The 15,430-nt window shown below is 35.8% G+C and overlaps 1 protein-coding gene across 2 annotated transcripts in view; it reads left to right on the top strand.

The window, feature by feature from the left end:
- Positions 1–15,430, top strand: part of LOC134751574 (filamin-A) — a 104,125-nt gene that overhangs the window by 30,069 nt on the left and 58,626 nt on the right. The window contains exons 1-2 of one of the 2 annotated variants that reach the window (XM_063687038.1): positions 4,239–4,390; positions 6,336–6,448. In XM_063687038.1, the coding sequence (XP_063543108.1) occupies positions 4,380–4,390; positions 6,336–6,448 (124 nt within the window). In that variant the 5' untranslated portion in view covers positions 4,239–4,379. Of the gene's footprint in view, positions 1–4,238; positions 4,391–6,335; positions 6,449–15,430 lie in introns of those variants that run through there. The other variant, XM_063687039.1, reaches the window with a different exon arrangement.

Raw genomic sequence — 15,430 nt, 5'->3', positions numbered from 1 at the left:
TATTCGTTACATTGGCAATTAGTTAATAGTTTTTAAACTTACTCGGTGCGTCAAACGGTTTTCAAAAGCGTTGAAAACAATATTTTTACAAGTAAGTATATCCTATTTGTCGATAGCCTATATCTTTGAGAGCCAGAATAAATAAAACAAGTTATAATTATAAATCACTATCATAACTTACGAGCATATTTATAGAGAATGTCAAATTTTTCCACATCCTGCGAATGAGTCATGGTTTCTGTAATGAAATATGTTGAGTACAGTACTTTTTTCCAACATAAAAAAAAACCGGCCAAGTGCGAGTCGGACTCGCCCACCGAGGGTTCCGTACTTTTTAGTATTTGTTGTTATAGCGGCAACAGAAATACATCATCTGTGAAAATTTCTACTGTCTAGCTATCACGGTTCATGATATACAGCCTGGTGACAGACACACAGAAGGTCAGACGGACAGCGGAGTCTTATTACTGTCCGCGCGCGAATTCCGTCCACGGCTAAGGAATGTTAGGAATGTTGGGCGTCATGACAGAGTGAAGGTGACTGGTGTCATTTTGTACGTACGAGCGCGGCGCAAACCCTCCCACTGCCTCGACCACCGAATGCACGGAATTGGCGCGCGGACAGTAATAGGGTCCCGTTTTTACCCTTTGGGTACGGAACCCTAAAAATGACGCCTGTTTCATGCTCTTCCAAAAAACATAGCATTGTAAAACAAAAGTATAAACGCTTATGAAATATAAGCGTTAAAGTAGGGTCAAGCGAACATTTTTAACCGTAAATAAATGCCTAAGATGCTTACAGGCACAAAACTTCACACAATCTATAAATAGTTATTTGTTATACAAGGGTGCAAAGTTGTATTTTACCCGCGAGTGTGGAATTGAAACACGAGCAAGCGAAAGGATTCTATAGTTGAACCACGAGCGAAGCGAGTGGTTCTAAAAGAGAATCCTGAGCGTAGCGAGTGTTTTAACACACGAGAAGTAAAATACATTTGCACCCGTGTGTAACACAAAACTTTTCCCCTCACTTTAGCGAGGAAAGTGCAACATCCACAGGCGTTAGATCATCTTCATCAACTGGAATCACTCATTTTTTTACGATATTATAACAAAAAACTCTCGAAATTCTGTACTTTTACGTGAGAAGTTTTAAAGCAAAGTTTTTGTTGTCAATGTTGACATTTGTGACGTATGAAATGTCAACGATGCGTTTTGAAATTGCATCGACATAACTTGTGCGTTCAGAATTATATTTAACATAATTATTAAAAAACAAACGTTTATTATGGAATTTTAAGGTTTATGACTTAAGATCATTAAATAAAGCTAAATCTGGTATTTTTTATTAGATTTTCAAATCATTTATCTAATGATAATTAATATCGAACGAACCTTTATTATGAGCGTTTTACGTTTTGTTATCTGTCAAGCTACTTAAACACGCTCCATCCAAGGTCAAATTACTTTCCCCACTAGTGGATAAAATGCGTTTTTCCCCGCTTGTTTTAAAGGATAAAAGACGGCTTTCCGAGCTAGTGAGGGGAAAAAATAATTGCTCAAATCGGACCACGGGGCTCGGAGTAATCGGTGAACATACATAAAAAAAAATAGCCACAACCGAATACAGCATCGCACAAACTCGCCAAAACGGAAAGATCTGTGTACTACCTAGGACCTTCCGTGTATAATCGGTTGCCAAGCACAGTACGAAATGCAGCATCCGCCCAAAGCTTTAAAAGTAGACTGAAGTCGTGGCTCGAGGAGAATAATTTTTATAATTATGTGTCACCCGTTGACCACGAACGCTGTAAAGAGTTCGAAACGTCGGGATGTATTATAAATTCAATATACGCGATATAATCCGTTTTCATAGTTTTATTTCATGAATTTTTATAATTATCAAGATTTTTTCAATCTGCCTCTTGCAGTATAAATATATTTTTTTTTAATTAAATATATATAAATAATGTATTGTAATAAATTAATTAATTAATAGGTACTTAAAAATAAGTACTTAAATATACCAAATGTGAAATAATCTAATTATGTATTGACCTATAACTGTGTGTTATTAATAACAAATTTCATTTCATTTTTCATTTCATTTCATTACAGAACCTTCTCCTTCTATGAAATTGAAGTCGGTTAAAAATACTGTAACAGGTAGCATATTCATTAATATCTATGCGTCTAACTGAATAATTACACGCTGTCCACACGTTGGTTAATCAATTAGCATTGTCAATTCTCATTGTAGATAATTAGTCGGCCATTATTACGTATGTACGCTTTGTATGAAGTGACATTTTGTCGTAAAGCTTGACAAGTTGGCGGCATTTCATTTGTTTGTGTTAGTAGAGTCAGCTTATTCAGCTGTTAGATGTTAATAATAATTGATATACTGATAATTATAATTTCGTTAATAATTTGAAAATTGATAATTTTAATAATTAATTTGATTTATGTAACCTACTAAAAAAAACGACATGTAATAATACATACATACATACCAAAGAGAGATATAACTCCGTAATAGATGGATACAGTCTAAGGAAAAAACGTGCCTCGAAAATCATGAAAATTTGATTCTCGATCAGAGGGCACCACTAGTTTTGGCCTACACTCGTATAGAGGGCGTTGACGGTTTCGTTTGTTATTTATAATTTTAACGCATATCAGTGAAAGAACATGAGTCAAAATCATAATGCAAATAAAAAAAATCATTTATCCATATTTAAATACATTTTATCGTATTTTTATAAATATTTATTTTTAGTTTTCAAGTGTGTCGACAGATGGCAGGGAATTTACTGGGGTTACAAAATTTACTATGACAGTACCGCTCTAGTATAAGTTACTCTATGATACATACATATAATCACGCCTATTTCCCGGAGGGGTAGGCAGAGACCACGGATTTCCACTTGCTACGATCCTGACATACCTCTTTCGCTTCCTTCACTTTCATAACATTCCTCATACACGCTCGCCGGTTTAGGGTGCTCTTGACCTAGCCTTTCTTCAGGATTTCCCCGATCTGATCAGAGAAAGTCCGCCGAGGTCTGCCCCTTCCAACTCCCGTTTCTACCTCTCCCTTATACACTCTCTTTTTTAGCCTTTATGTAATAATTGTTACCAATAAATATTTTCATTTTCATTTTCATTTTTTAAGAAGTCAGATATTTAAATATAAACTTCTAAACGAGTGAAATAAAACTATGAAAACGGATTATATCGCATATATTGAATTTATAATACATCCCGACGTTTCGAACCCTTTACAGCGTTCGTGGTCAACGGGTGACGGGTGACGGGTGACGGGTGAATATACGCGATATAATCCGTTTTCATAGTTTTATTTCATGAGTAACTATCGCGGTAACCGAAGACAATATTCTGTAAACGAGTGTCAAATAAAAGCCTGACACCGAAATGTGGCTTGTTTTTATGGCTCGAGTTTTTTGTACAACTGTACCTTATGTTTGTTCGTAAAAACTGGTACAAACAATTTATTTTGAATATTTACAAGCGATAACTATATTGTTGCTACCAATGCGTGTATATATGCCTACCTACTTTTTAGCCGACTTCAATTTCATAGAAGGAGGAGGTTCTCTATTCGATCTTATAAATCGATGAACACCGGCACGAAAAAGTGTTACGTTGTGGACAGATCTCCATGGTAACGTTGTGGACAGATCTTCATGGTAACGTTACGGCCAGTACTAATAATTCAATTCAATTTATAAATAAAAGTATGCAATTTTTCATCAATGTCACGCAAAATTATCATCCGTAAACCGACACAGACTACCATTTTTTTACTTATTGCATGTTTACTATAAAGTGAACTTATTCCACACTAGCACGCTTATATATATTTATGTATTTTATATATATTTTTATATATTGAGTATTAATAATTTAATATACAGTTTCCCGGTCCTAGGTAACTAAGTCAATACAAGATTAATTTTATAACATTTGTTGTAATTCGCCATCTAGCGGCGAATAGCAGAAACTAATCCAATATTGATAAAAGCTCTCAAAAGCTTGATCTGAAAGCTTTCTGCCACGTTGCGCCCTCTGTTACCGAATAGTCAAACTACTCGATCAAGATTGATAGCCTACAAGCGCCATCTTTGTAAGAGAGTGGAAAGCTGTTAAGGGCTCGTACAGACTTCGGCTGAAAAATCTCTTCAGACATAATATCCGCTGTGTTTAGAACTTTAGATTATATTTATGTTCCCGCCGAACCAACGTGAACTTGGCTATCCCAAAATAGTCTAGTTTGACATATGTACGGTCGAAACATGTAGTTTTTATTTTGAATATCGTTCGCGAATTATTTCATGAATTGATAAATCGACGATCGATATGGATCCACGGTAAATATTGACTTGTCCGTTTGTGTTCCAGTTTTGAGTATTGCAAATGCAAGCTTTTACGCTATTGTTTTGATTTGTCATAACCTCTTTTGCGACATTTCTGCGGGAGATTTCATTGTTTTTGCCATGTTTTGTGAATAATTAGCAGTTCAGTTGGCAAGCTTGCTTACTATAAACAATATTTAACATATTGTTTTGACAATTTAAACTATTTTCGTTCTATTTTTCATCGATTAACATGTATTTTAGTCTAATTTCTGTGTAAGTATATTCTTACTCATAATAAATTTGTTGAAAAACTTTCTATTCGATTTTATACGTGCTCAGCTTTGACTGGTCCAAATGACTAAGTAAATTATATATAATTTTTTTTAGGAACAATAAAGTGCATGATATCATACCTAGTTAAATACCCGTCCAAGTTTTGACCTTATCATTTAAGCTAGAAAATTAAGACTAATGTATCAGTATAACGTTGCCTCAGAAATCGTTCATCAGTAATACATACATACCCACATTTAATTATAAAGGATCTAAAAAACCTGACAGAATTTTCAACCGCTAATGGCCGTTACAAACATAAACAAGGCTTTAAAAGATCGGACGGACGAGGAAGGCTTATATAATAGGATGGGACCCTTCAGGTACAAGACCCTAAAAACGTGTATGTTAAACACGCGTGCTTGGTATGTTAGACAAGGTCAAGGTTCGATTCCCAGACGCGCGTATTTTTATGTTATTATTATCGTGCTCGTCGCTATCAACACCTTCCCAAGGTTTACGTTCACCGACGTTTTTTATGAACTTTCTAAACTTTTTGTTTCATTTCCTTCATTCTTGGGATTCTTTAGACAGAAATATTAATACAACGTGCAATATTTTAGTGAAAAAACACCCGACTCACCCGACTGTATGCTCGTTCTTAACCGTTTTAAACTTCTTGATATTTCAATCGAACATTCCCAAGAAGTCACAGTTTTTGTAAAATCACCATAAAAAAAAGATCGTCACCCTTCAGAGAAAATTCGAATAATTATGGAGCCATTTAGGATTATTTTATTTTATTTTTATTTATAATTAAGGCTATTATCAATGTTTAATGCATATACCTTTACGTTATTAATTTTCTAATGTATTTGTAAAGTAAACCGAAAACGGCTTATTGTAACTTACATTCGTACCTACATCTCCGAGGCTTCGAAAATTGTAATTTGGTTCGTAGACGGGTTCCGTTGTATATTTCTATTTTTTATTTTTATTTTATTTAAAAGGCACACTAAACAGACAACATTCAACATGGTTACAAAGAGTACATGAGTGGTAGGTATAACATAATAATGCCATCCAAAGTAAGCATGCACAGCAAGAAAGAACTTATAACGAGTAAAAACTATCCTAAAATTATAAAAAAAAATTCCTAAAACTACTCAAAATTACACTAAATTACAAATTACAACATTTCAGAAATACTTAATTATTACATATCAAATTGCTTACTATTATTGGGAACTTGGGAAGTGTCATGATGGCCGATATTATATGTATTATCAAAGATAGATATAACTCCGTAATAGATGTATACAGTCTAAGGAAAAAACGTGCCTCGAAAATCAAGAAAATTTGATTCTCGTTCAGAGGGCGCTACTAGCTTTGGCTTATTGTCGTATAGATGGCGTTGTCGGTTTCGTTTGTTATTTAACAATTTTAACGCATATCAGTGAAATAACATGGGTCAAAATCATACAAATAATTAATGCAAATAAAAAAATCATTTATCCATATTTAAATACATTTTATCGTATTTTTATAAATATTTATTTTTAGTTTTAAAGTGTGTCGACAGATGGCAGTGAATTTACTGGGGTTACAAAATTTACTATGACAGTACCGCTCTAGTATAAGTTACTCTATGGTATTATATAAAATGTTTTATTTTTCATTGCAGAGGCAGCGACGGTAGGCTGGGTGAGCAGCGCGACCCGCGTTGGTACATCGACTCCACCTACGCCTCATCTCTGAAGGTCTCCCTCCGACTGCCCACCAGCCAGCTTCTTGAAGGTATGGTAACGTAAACGTACAAGTGATTGACATGGCTCCATTAGTGGCCATCTGCAATCTTAATTTCTATCAATAGAACAGACAGGTTGGTAACATCGATAACTATTACAATACAAGATGACTTATAAGATACTACGGTCCGGGCCCGGGCCGAGACATCTGACACTTAATTTTGTATAGAAATCATTACTTGATCATCGACGTGTTAGTTTCATGACGTACCTTAAGGTCGGGTTACTTTAGCCCTCCAAGGTTCCCACGAAAACCTATTTTATTGAATTTATACATTCACTAGCTTATGCTCGCGACTTCGTCTGCGTGGACTTAGTAACCCCAGCTAGAGTAAGAATAGCGCCTGGAGAAAATCTTATAGCAATTATTCAATTTGAGCATATTATGCACACAAATTAGCAGACACTTCATTAATTATCTTTATTTCACCCCGCTTTTTACTTTCTTAAGGGATGATTTTCGGGATAAAAATTATCCTATGTCCTTCTCAGGGACTCAACCTATCTCTATGCCAAATTTCAATTTCAAGAGGGAACACACAGACAGACAGACAGACTTTCGCATTTATAATATTAGTATGGATAAAAACGGCATTATGTGATTAATCTGTTTTTGTGTAAGCGTTTATTATTGTCGTTTTTAAGAATTTATTGATTCAATAAATGGGTTTTCATAGGTGGAATAAGTAACCTTGTAAGGGTTTAAGTACCCCGACCTTACGGTATTGGGTTACTGTAAAGTCGTGTAAACGTATTTATAAATAAATAAAAAATTGGGGTTCTCTAGACCGAGCAAAATTCCAATTTACTTCTTTAGTAGGTTGATAACGTTGCTACGCAATAGGATTTTAATTCCATCGGTATTTTTATTAGATGATTGAATTTATTCCCTATTCATATGTTGGTGGAAACTATTGCAAAATGCTTAGCTCCTATCAGGTCATTACTTACTACACCTACTACTTACCTACCAGATAATGACCAATAACCTACCACCATGAACTGAACAGACACCTACCTCTTTTCATTAGTTACACATGTTACAGACTTTTTTCAACCAAGTTTTAGCCAGCCAGACCTTAGGAGTAGGGTTGCCACCTTTTTTCTATACACACATAGTATTTTTGTCAAAATATTGAAAAAATATAGTATTTACTGGGAACTTGAGGCGAATTAATAATCCAAGTCGCATACGATATCGGTGACATTTTGTATAAACCTTTCTTAAGTGATAAAAATATAGTATTTTTCGTACTATATTGTTTTTGTATAATATATAGTACAATTAACTGAAATATAGTACAATACTATATATTATAGTATGAGTGGCAACCCTACTTAGGAGGTTCATGTTGGCAAAGATAGATATAACTCCGTAATAGATGGATACAGTCTAAGGAAAAAACGTGCCTCGAAAATCAAGAAAATTTGATTCTCGTTCAGAGGGCGCTACTAGTTTTGGCCTACAGTCGTATAGATGGCGTTGACGGTTTCGTTTGTTATTTAACAATTTTAACGCATATTAGTGAAGGAACATGGGTCAAAATCATCAAAATAATTAATGCAAATAAAAAAAACCATTTATCTATATTTAAATACATTTTATCGTATTTTTACAAATCTTCAATTTTAGTTTTAAAGTGTGTCGACAGATGGCAGTGAATTTAATGGGGTTACAAAATTTACTATGACAGTACCGCTCTAGTATAAGTTACTCTATGATGTTGGGTATGTCTGTGTGACCCAATATGTTCATGTCTTGTACATTTGTCCACATACTCCGTGAAACACAGTTTTTTTTTTTGTACCTGATTGTCTTTTTGTCCATTGTCTGTGTATTGTGTGACTCGGGTATGGTGAAACTATGATGATAAGTTATCTATTTCTTAAATGAATTAAATTTTTGGGTTCATTATGATTACCATAACTGTCATTCGTAGTCAAGATGATAAGACTTCTATTGTCTGTTTTACTCTGTTTAATGTATGATTTTATTATGCTCGTCAGTTTGTATTTGTCCGCACATCACTTAAATAATATGTATGTTTTGTTTTAAAGTAGCTTTTAGAAAAAAAAATTAAAACTATTCGGCCTAGTTCTTCTTTAAACTAATTAAACGTCTAAATTATGATATAAACAATATTTCCAAAGGCTACGGTTTGTGATTTTATATTTGTAGTGTGTTTTTTAGGGTTCCGTACCCAAAGGGTAAAAACGGGACCCTATTACTAAGACTCCGCTGTCCGTCTGTCCGTCTGTCTGTCTGTCACCAGGCTGTATCTCATGAATCGTGATAGCTAGACAGTTGACATTTTCACAGATGACGTATTTCTGTTGCCGCTATAACAACAAATACTAAAAAGTACGGAACCCTCGGTGGGCGAGTCCGACTCGCACTTGTCCGGTTTTTTTCCGTTTTCGAAATAGCGCCATCTGCCAGCCAGTGCCCGAACTAGGACGCACTGTCGCACACGTTAGAGGTTTGAGTAGCGGCTAGCTTGCTAAAGCTTTAGCTACAGGCCGCTAGATGGAGTTGTTACATGCGAAATCGATACTCGGACGAGATGTTGAAAGACTTGTGCATGAATGATGAAAACATCAATTGAAGGCATGTTTACAAAAACAACATAACTACACTAGACATGAATTTACAGGAAACGAAAAAAACTAAATGTCTTCTTATATATTAGTTATTGGACATAAACATTGTATAGGTGATTTTAGTAAGTGGCCAATAGTTCCGAAATATACGATTACACATTTCAAAGACCAGTATTTTTGGAAAAAAATGGAAAAATAAGTTCGTCACTTATGCTGTTTTTGTAAAATTTTGTTAGTTATGTTTCTTTTTGTAAGAAAATAAAACAAGTTTCGATTGAATAAATTTATTATATTCTATTCTATTCTATTCTATTCTATTCTATAGTTTCTATGTTTTGTATTCTATCAGCTATCAGAGAGGTACAGATTTATCTTACTTACGAGTAACTAGTGGATTTACTGATTTTGGACAATTGGAGTCATTTTTGGACACTATCTTTTGCTCTACGTGTAGATCCTGCTTAGACGAATGCTATGATACCAAAAACTCAAATGCGCAAAAAATGTTACTTATGTTGTTTTTGTAAACATGCCTAAAATTACTTTATTTATTTTTAAACTATGACATATATATTGAGAATTAAAGTGAACTTAAGTATATTTATTTACGAATAAAATATATAGGTACCTTAGGCACGTGCTTGTTGCTGACTGATTGAAATATTTGTTAATAATTAAATTGCTGAGTTGATATTATCTAGAAATTAAATATTCACAATAATTCACAGCACAACCTGTAAAATAGACATTAATAACAATAGAGCGTCCATCTTTACGTGATGTTACTTACCTAATTTACTTAACTTATTATTCCTTTATTTATTTTCAGTCTTAGGCTAGGCTTTTTACAATATGAGTATAAAAGTAAAATATAAAAACACTTACGAAACATTACAAAAAAAATATATAAACACATTATAAAAAACCTAACCTAGGGTGCCGCCGGCAGCGGGGCAGGGCCCAAGCTGCCGGTGGTCAAGGCCGCAGAGAGAGGAACCGGCGGACTATCCGCGCCGTGTCCAAGATCACCGCCTTCTGCATCTGACCCTTGATCCAACCACCTAGCGAGAGTATCTCGAGGTGTTGGTCGAGACTCTTCGCTATGAGACCGTTCGCTGAAACGACTATCGGGACAATGATAGTCGAATCAACATCCCACATGGCGGTTATCTCGTGAGCCAAGTCTAGGTACTTACTGGACTTGTCCATCTCGGCTTTCACGAGATTCTCATCATGGGGGATGGTGATATCGACGAGCACAGCCCGGCGTTGCGATCGATCTATTATCACAATGTCAGGTTTATTGGCTACAATAGTCCTGTCAGTGATGATAGATCGATCCCAATAGAGCGTGGCACGACCATTCTCGAGAACTGGCACAGGTAAATACTTGTAGTACGGTACTTCGCGGTCCACAAGGCCGTATAGAAGAGCAAGTTGCTGGTGAATAATCCTGGCTACGAGGTTATGTCTGTGCAAGTACTTGCCGTTAGCAAGATGAAAACAACCGGAAATGATATGCCTGAGTGACTCTCCGGGACGGCGGCATGCCCGACAAATGTCGACCGTACCGTCTCTCAGGATATATTTCCGATAGTTGTTCGTCATCATAACTTCGTCCGCAATTGCACAGGCAAAACCCTCGGTTTCTCCGAAGAGGTCCCCGAATCGTAACCTGCAGTTCACCGACGCGAGCAGGTCTACATCGGGTCCCGTGAGGGCCTTGTAGAACCGCCCGTGTAGCACCTTACTCTCCCATACCGCCCTGCTATTAACTTATTTATTATTATCTTGTACATAGTTAGTTTAGATAGTTAGTAAGTAGTAATATTTGTACGCCAGACATGGCAAAACAAGAATCGTCCTGTAATTTAATATTGAACACCTATGTATATATATATACATGCTTGTTTAATGCAAATAAACGATCATTCATTAATTCATTCTAATAGTCTTCTTCTTCTTCCTAGCCTTATCCCTTCGTTTGGGGCCGGCTCCCCTCGTCCTTAGGTGCCAGGATCGCCTGTCCTGGGTTGTATGTGTTTCCAGCTGAGCCCGTTCCAGGTCTTTGGATACGGTTGTCCACCACGTAGTTAGGGGGCGCCCTCCACCTTTTCTCTTCTCCGGGATATTTAAAACCTTTTTAACTGGGTACTCTTCATCATTTCTAATCACGTATGCACGATGCTTAAAAATATAAGTCATTTTTGTTCTAAGCTGTCCGCATCATTGATATTATTATAAAAAAAAAAATTATTGCCAATACCAATACCAGAAAAAAAAACATTGCACAAGAGAAAAATATTGGCGGGACACTACAAACGACAGGGTCGAGTGGAGGAAACGAGGGGAGGCCTTTGCCCAGCAGTGGGACACTAAACTAGGCTAGTAAAAAAAAAAAACAAGAGAAAAAACAAAAAAACACAATACACTTAAATTTCACAAAAACATTATAGAAAACATGCACAGAAAGAAAGAAAATTGAACAGTAAACTACATCTAGGTCTGTTTGTGGTTATAGGCAATGGGTACCAGTCTCAGCTTTTGCTAGATATATGTACTCAGCGCTGATTTTTATATAACTAAAAGGCTGATATTTTATGAAATATGAAGGCAGTTATGTCGTTACAGTTCTACATTTATTTGCTGGAGTATGACGCATATATTTTATGCCAGCAGGTGCTGGGCTTAAATATAAATGTTGGTTGCGAACTTGATAGATCGGCCTATTTGGCTGGTGTCGCCTAATTTGAGGATGGTTGGCAATATTACAGTTATTAAGATGTGTTCTGATATTCGTAGGTAGTTTGTTTTATACTGTCAGCAAGCCTACGATCAAGGGCCTAACACTCTTTGATAAAGAAAGATAGTCTTATTGCGATTCCTATAAGAGGAAAGAGAAAATAGTGACATGCTTTGTCCTTATCACCGACCGGGTGGCATCATAGGTAGGAGGCGATGGCGAAATAGCGAATAATATTGAAAGTGAAAAAATCCTATGCTACCCAAATTTTATATGAATATTCTTTCTCTTGGTCGCTCGGTGGCTCGATGGCGCGTCTATAACTACTTATATAATAGTATGTCTATGCCTATGATAGTCGAGCTTCAAGAGCGGTCGTAAAGCCACAAAAGGAAAAAAGAGTCATCGAAGCTGCTCAAAAAATCGGTTGAACAATGTAACTTAGAGAAGATCATTCGGACAGACATACGAAAGCATTTTTCCTCAAGCTGAAATGGAGACCTTCACTCTCGCTCGGTTTAATAATACTAAAGTAATTTTTTGACGGTTCATGACTTGATATCACAAGTAATCGGCCAGTCGCGTTATGCCACTAATATGGCCATAATATGTTCCCTAAACTGTTTTGATTTAAGTAACCTTTGGCAATATTAACTTTTAGATAACGAGCAAGTACTCTTCATATATGACATTTACAATAACCCCTTATATGCAAATTTAAAAATGTAGGTATGAAACTTAGAAAGCGCCTTGCAAACGTCAGAAAAAACCGAAGTGCAAGTCGGACTCAACCACCGAGGGTTCCGTAAATTTTTTTTTTTGTATTTGTTGATGTAGCGGCAACAGAAATACATCATCTGTGAAAAATTCAACTGTCTAGCTATCACGGTTCATGAGATACAGCCTGGTGAGCTGGTGACAGACAGATGGACAGTGGAGTCTTATTAGGGTCCCGTTTTTACCCTTTGGGTACGGAGACCTGAAAATAACTTGAAAAAAATTACTAACTTCCATATATTACAGTTTTGACAATAAATAAATCTTATGTTATCTTATTAATCTCACGCGTCTCTTACCGCAATTTTAATGTCCACTTTTTATGCATTTTATTACACAAAAAAACCGAGATGCCATTGAGCGTACGCCAACAGTATGCACCATTTGCTGGCACTTCCGTTTCTCATTACAAATGTAAAAAATACAGTTTATGTAATACTCAGACACTCATCTGTCATTTCCTTTGGATTGTGGAAATATCTAGATTTTTATGAGCTTTATTCTAGACATCACTTTTGAATTTCGGCGCAGATGTATGCAGGATTCCTCGTGATGTTTTCCTTCACCAAAAAACTAGTGGTTAATATCAAATTATATTCTGTACGTAACTTCCGAAAAACTCATTGGTACGAGCCAGGATTTGTACCTATGATCTCCAGATTGAATGTCGGATGTCTAGATCTAGGCCATGTGAAATCCCCAACCTGCATTAGATCAGCCGTGAGGACTAGCCCAAACCCTCTCGCGCATTAGAGGAGGCCAGTGCCCCGAAGTACTCGTAGTGAGTAGAAACATGTTCAAGGCTAATGTATTTTATTATTTTTTTATAGCTTTCAGTGGTTTACCAGACTAAAGAGATCAAAATACATCGTAGACGATAAAACCAATCTTAAATACATATTAACGACTTTCGGTCTCCAGCCAGCAATGTTGTTTTTCTGTAGGGTAGGTCAACTAACGATCGAAAGAAAGGTCAAAGAAAAGTGACGATTTGTATAAACAAATCATCAGACAAAATCACGGATGAAAAAACATTTTAGAGACACTGTTCTAATCTTAACTCCACCCACTAAATTTACTTTTTTGTGAAAATATATCGTGATTCACTCCGTGGTTGCATAGAATAAACAAAACGCTTTTATATTAATTTTATACTCGCATTTTTAAAGTACTTTCATATGTTAGTCAGTATATTATTACTAGTAAACATTGAACTATTATGATGTTTAGGATTTTTTTTGGCAGTAAAGTTATAGTTTTTATTTGTTAACTTTATAATATGCAGAAATACTCGCAGAAAAACTGCACATGCTCAACTGTAAGTTTAGGAGATCTATTTTACGCAATCTCTATTACCCAATTTATGGAGTACCTTACCTCTAGTTTTCTTTACCTCAAGGTACCTGCTCTCTGTCACTGTCTAGAATTCGGGTCTTGGAGATTGCGCACTTGTCCATGGTAATCTCAAACCTAATCTTCGTACTTAATCCTTTTCAGCATGTTAAAACCGCCTACTTCTATGAATTAGTCTGATAGAAAGTCTTAGAATTATAGTCTCCATGCTTAGAATAATGTATTTAAATCCTTAACTTTCGTAATATCAATATGAAGCGCCGCCGCTGCCAGCGCCGTTTTTTCCGAACGTTTTTGAACCGTTTTGCATTTCAATTTCATGCTGACAGTCGGTTAGTTTTTAGGGTTCCGTACCCAAAGGGTAAAAACGGGACCCTATTTTTAATTTATAGTGTAATTTTTATCCTGAAATAAATAAATCTAAATCTATTACTAAGACTCCGCTGTCCGTCTGTCCGTCTGTCCGTTTGTCCGTCTGTCCATCTGTCCGTCTGTCTGTCTGTCACCAGGCTGTACCTCATGAACCGTGATAGTTAGACAGTTGAAATTTTCACAGTGTATTTCTGTTGCCGCTATAACAACAAATACTAAAAAGAACGGAACCCTACAAATACTAAAAAATACGGAACCCTCGGTGGGCGACTCCGACTCTCACTTGGCCGGTTTTTTTTTCATTAATTATGGATTAACACTAGCACTCGTCTCCATAAATTCGTTGTCATACGTCACGTCTCCCTGATAAATAACCTTTAATACGTGTAAATAAATTGACGGACCGATAAAAAACCTCATAAAATACATTGCGTATTTCTGGCGCCCGGTATGTCGCGTATGTTTGTGAGTCATGTGGGCGCGCCTGATAATTATTAGATAAATTAATTTTTAATAAGCAGAAACGTCTGCGATCGATGCTATTAAGCTTAGAATAAATTTAAAAGTGGCAAAATTACTGCCTTGGGTGAGACTTGACTTGACTTGACTTGGGTGATCCAGAGGCCGTGAGTTCAAGTCTCACCCAAGGCAGTAATTTTTCCACTTTTAAATTTAAAATTATTAGATAGCTTTATTTACTTACAGTTTTTTAATATTTAATAACAGTGATTATACTGAAATAGAGCAACTGTTACGAAGGGTTCTTTTACCTTTAGATAACCCGTTCAATGCAAGTATAAAAACGATATAAGTATAAAAAAACTATTTTATTTTATAGTTAATCTACTTTTATGCCATATTTCTACTCGATGAGAAGGACTCTGTAAAGGGCACAAAATCAAATACAACAAATAACACATATCTCTTCTCTTCACTGGCAAATTAATTAGTCCGTAATAGTACAGCGGCCAGATGGCCTAAAACACCATTCGATGTGACTGTACAGTATACTTAAAATATTTATCAGTACGGTTTTTACTCACTATTAAATCACATTTAGAAACGGGTCTATCGCGAATTTATTTTGTTACCTTTATTTACCGACGTTTCGACACAGGTTTCACT

This window comes from Cydia strobilella, chromosome 22, assembly GCF_947568885.1.
Source record: "Cydia strobilella chromosome 22, ilCydStro3.1, whole genome shotgun sequence".
In the NCBI taxonomy this organism is placed as follows: Eukaryota; Metazoa; Arthropoda; class Insecta; order Lepidoptera; family Tortricidae; genus Cydia; species Cydia strobilella.
This window is presented reverse-complemented; position numbering and strand designations above follow the sequence as displayed.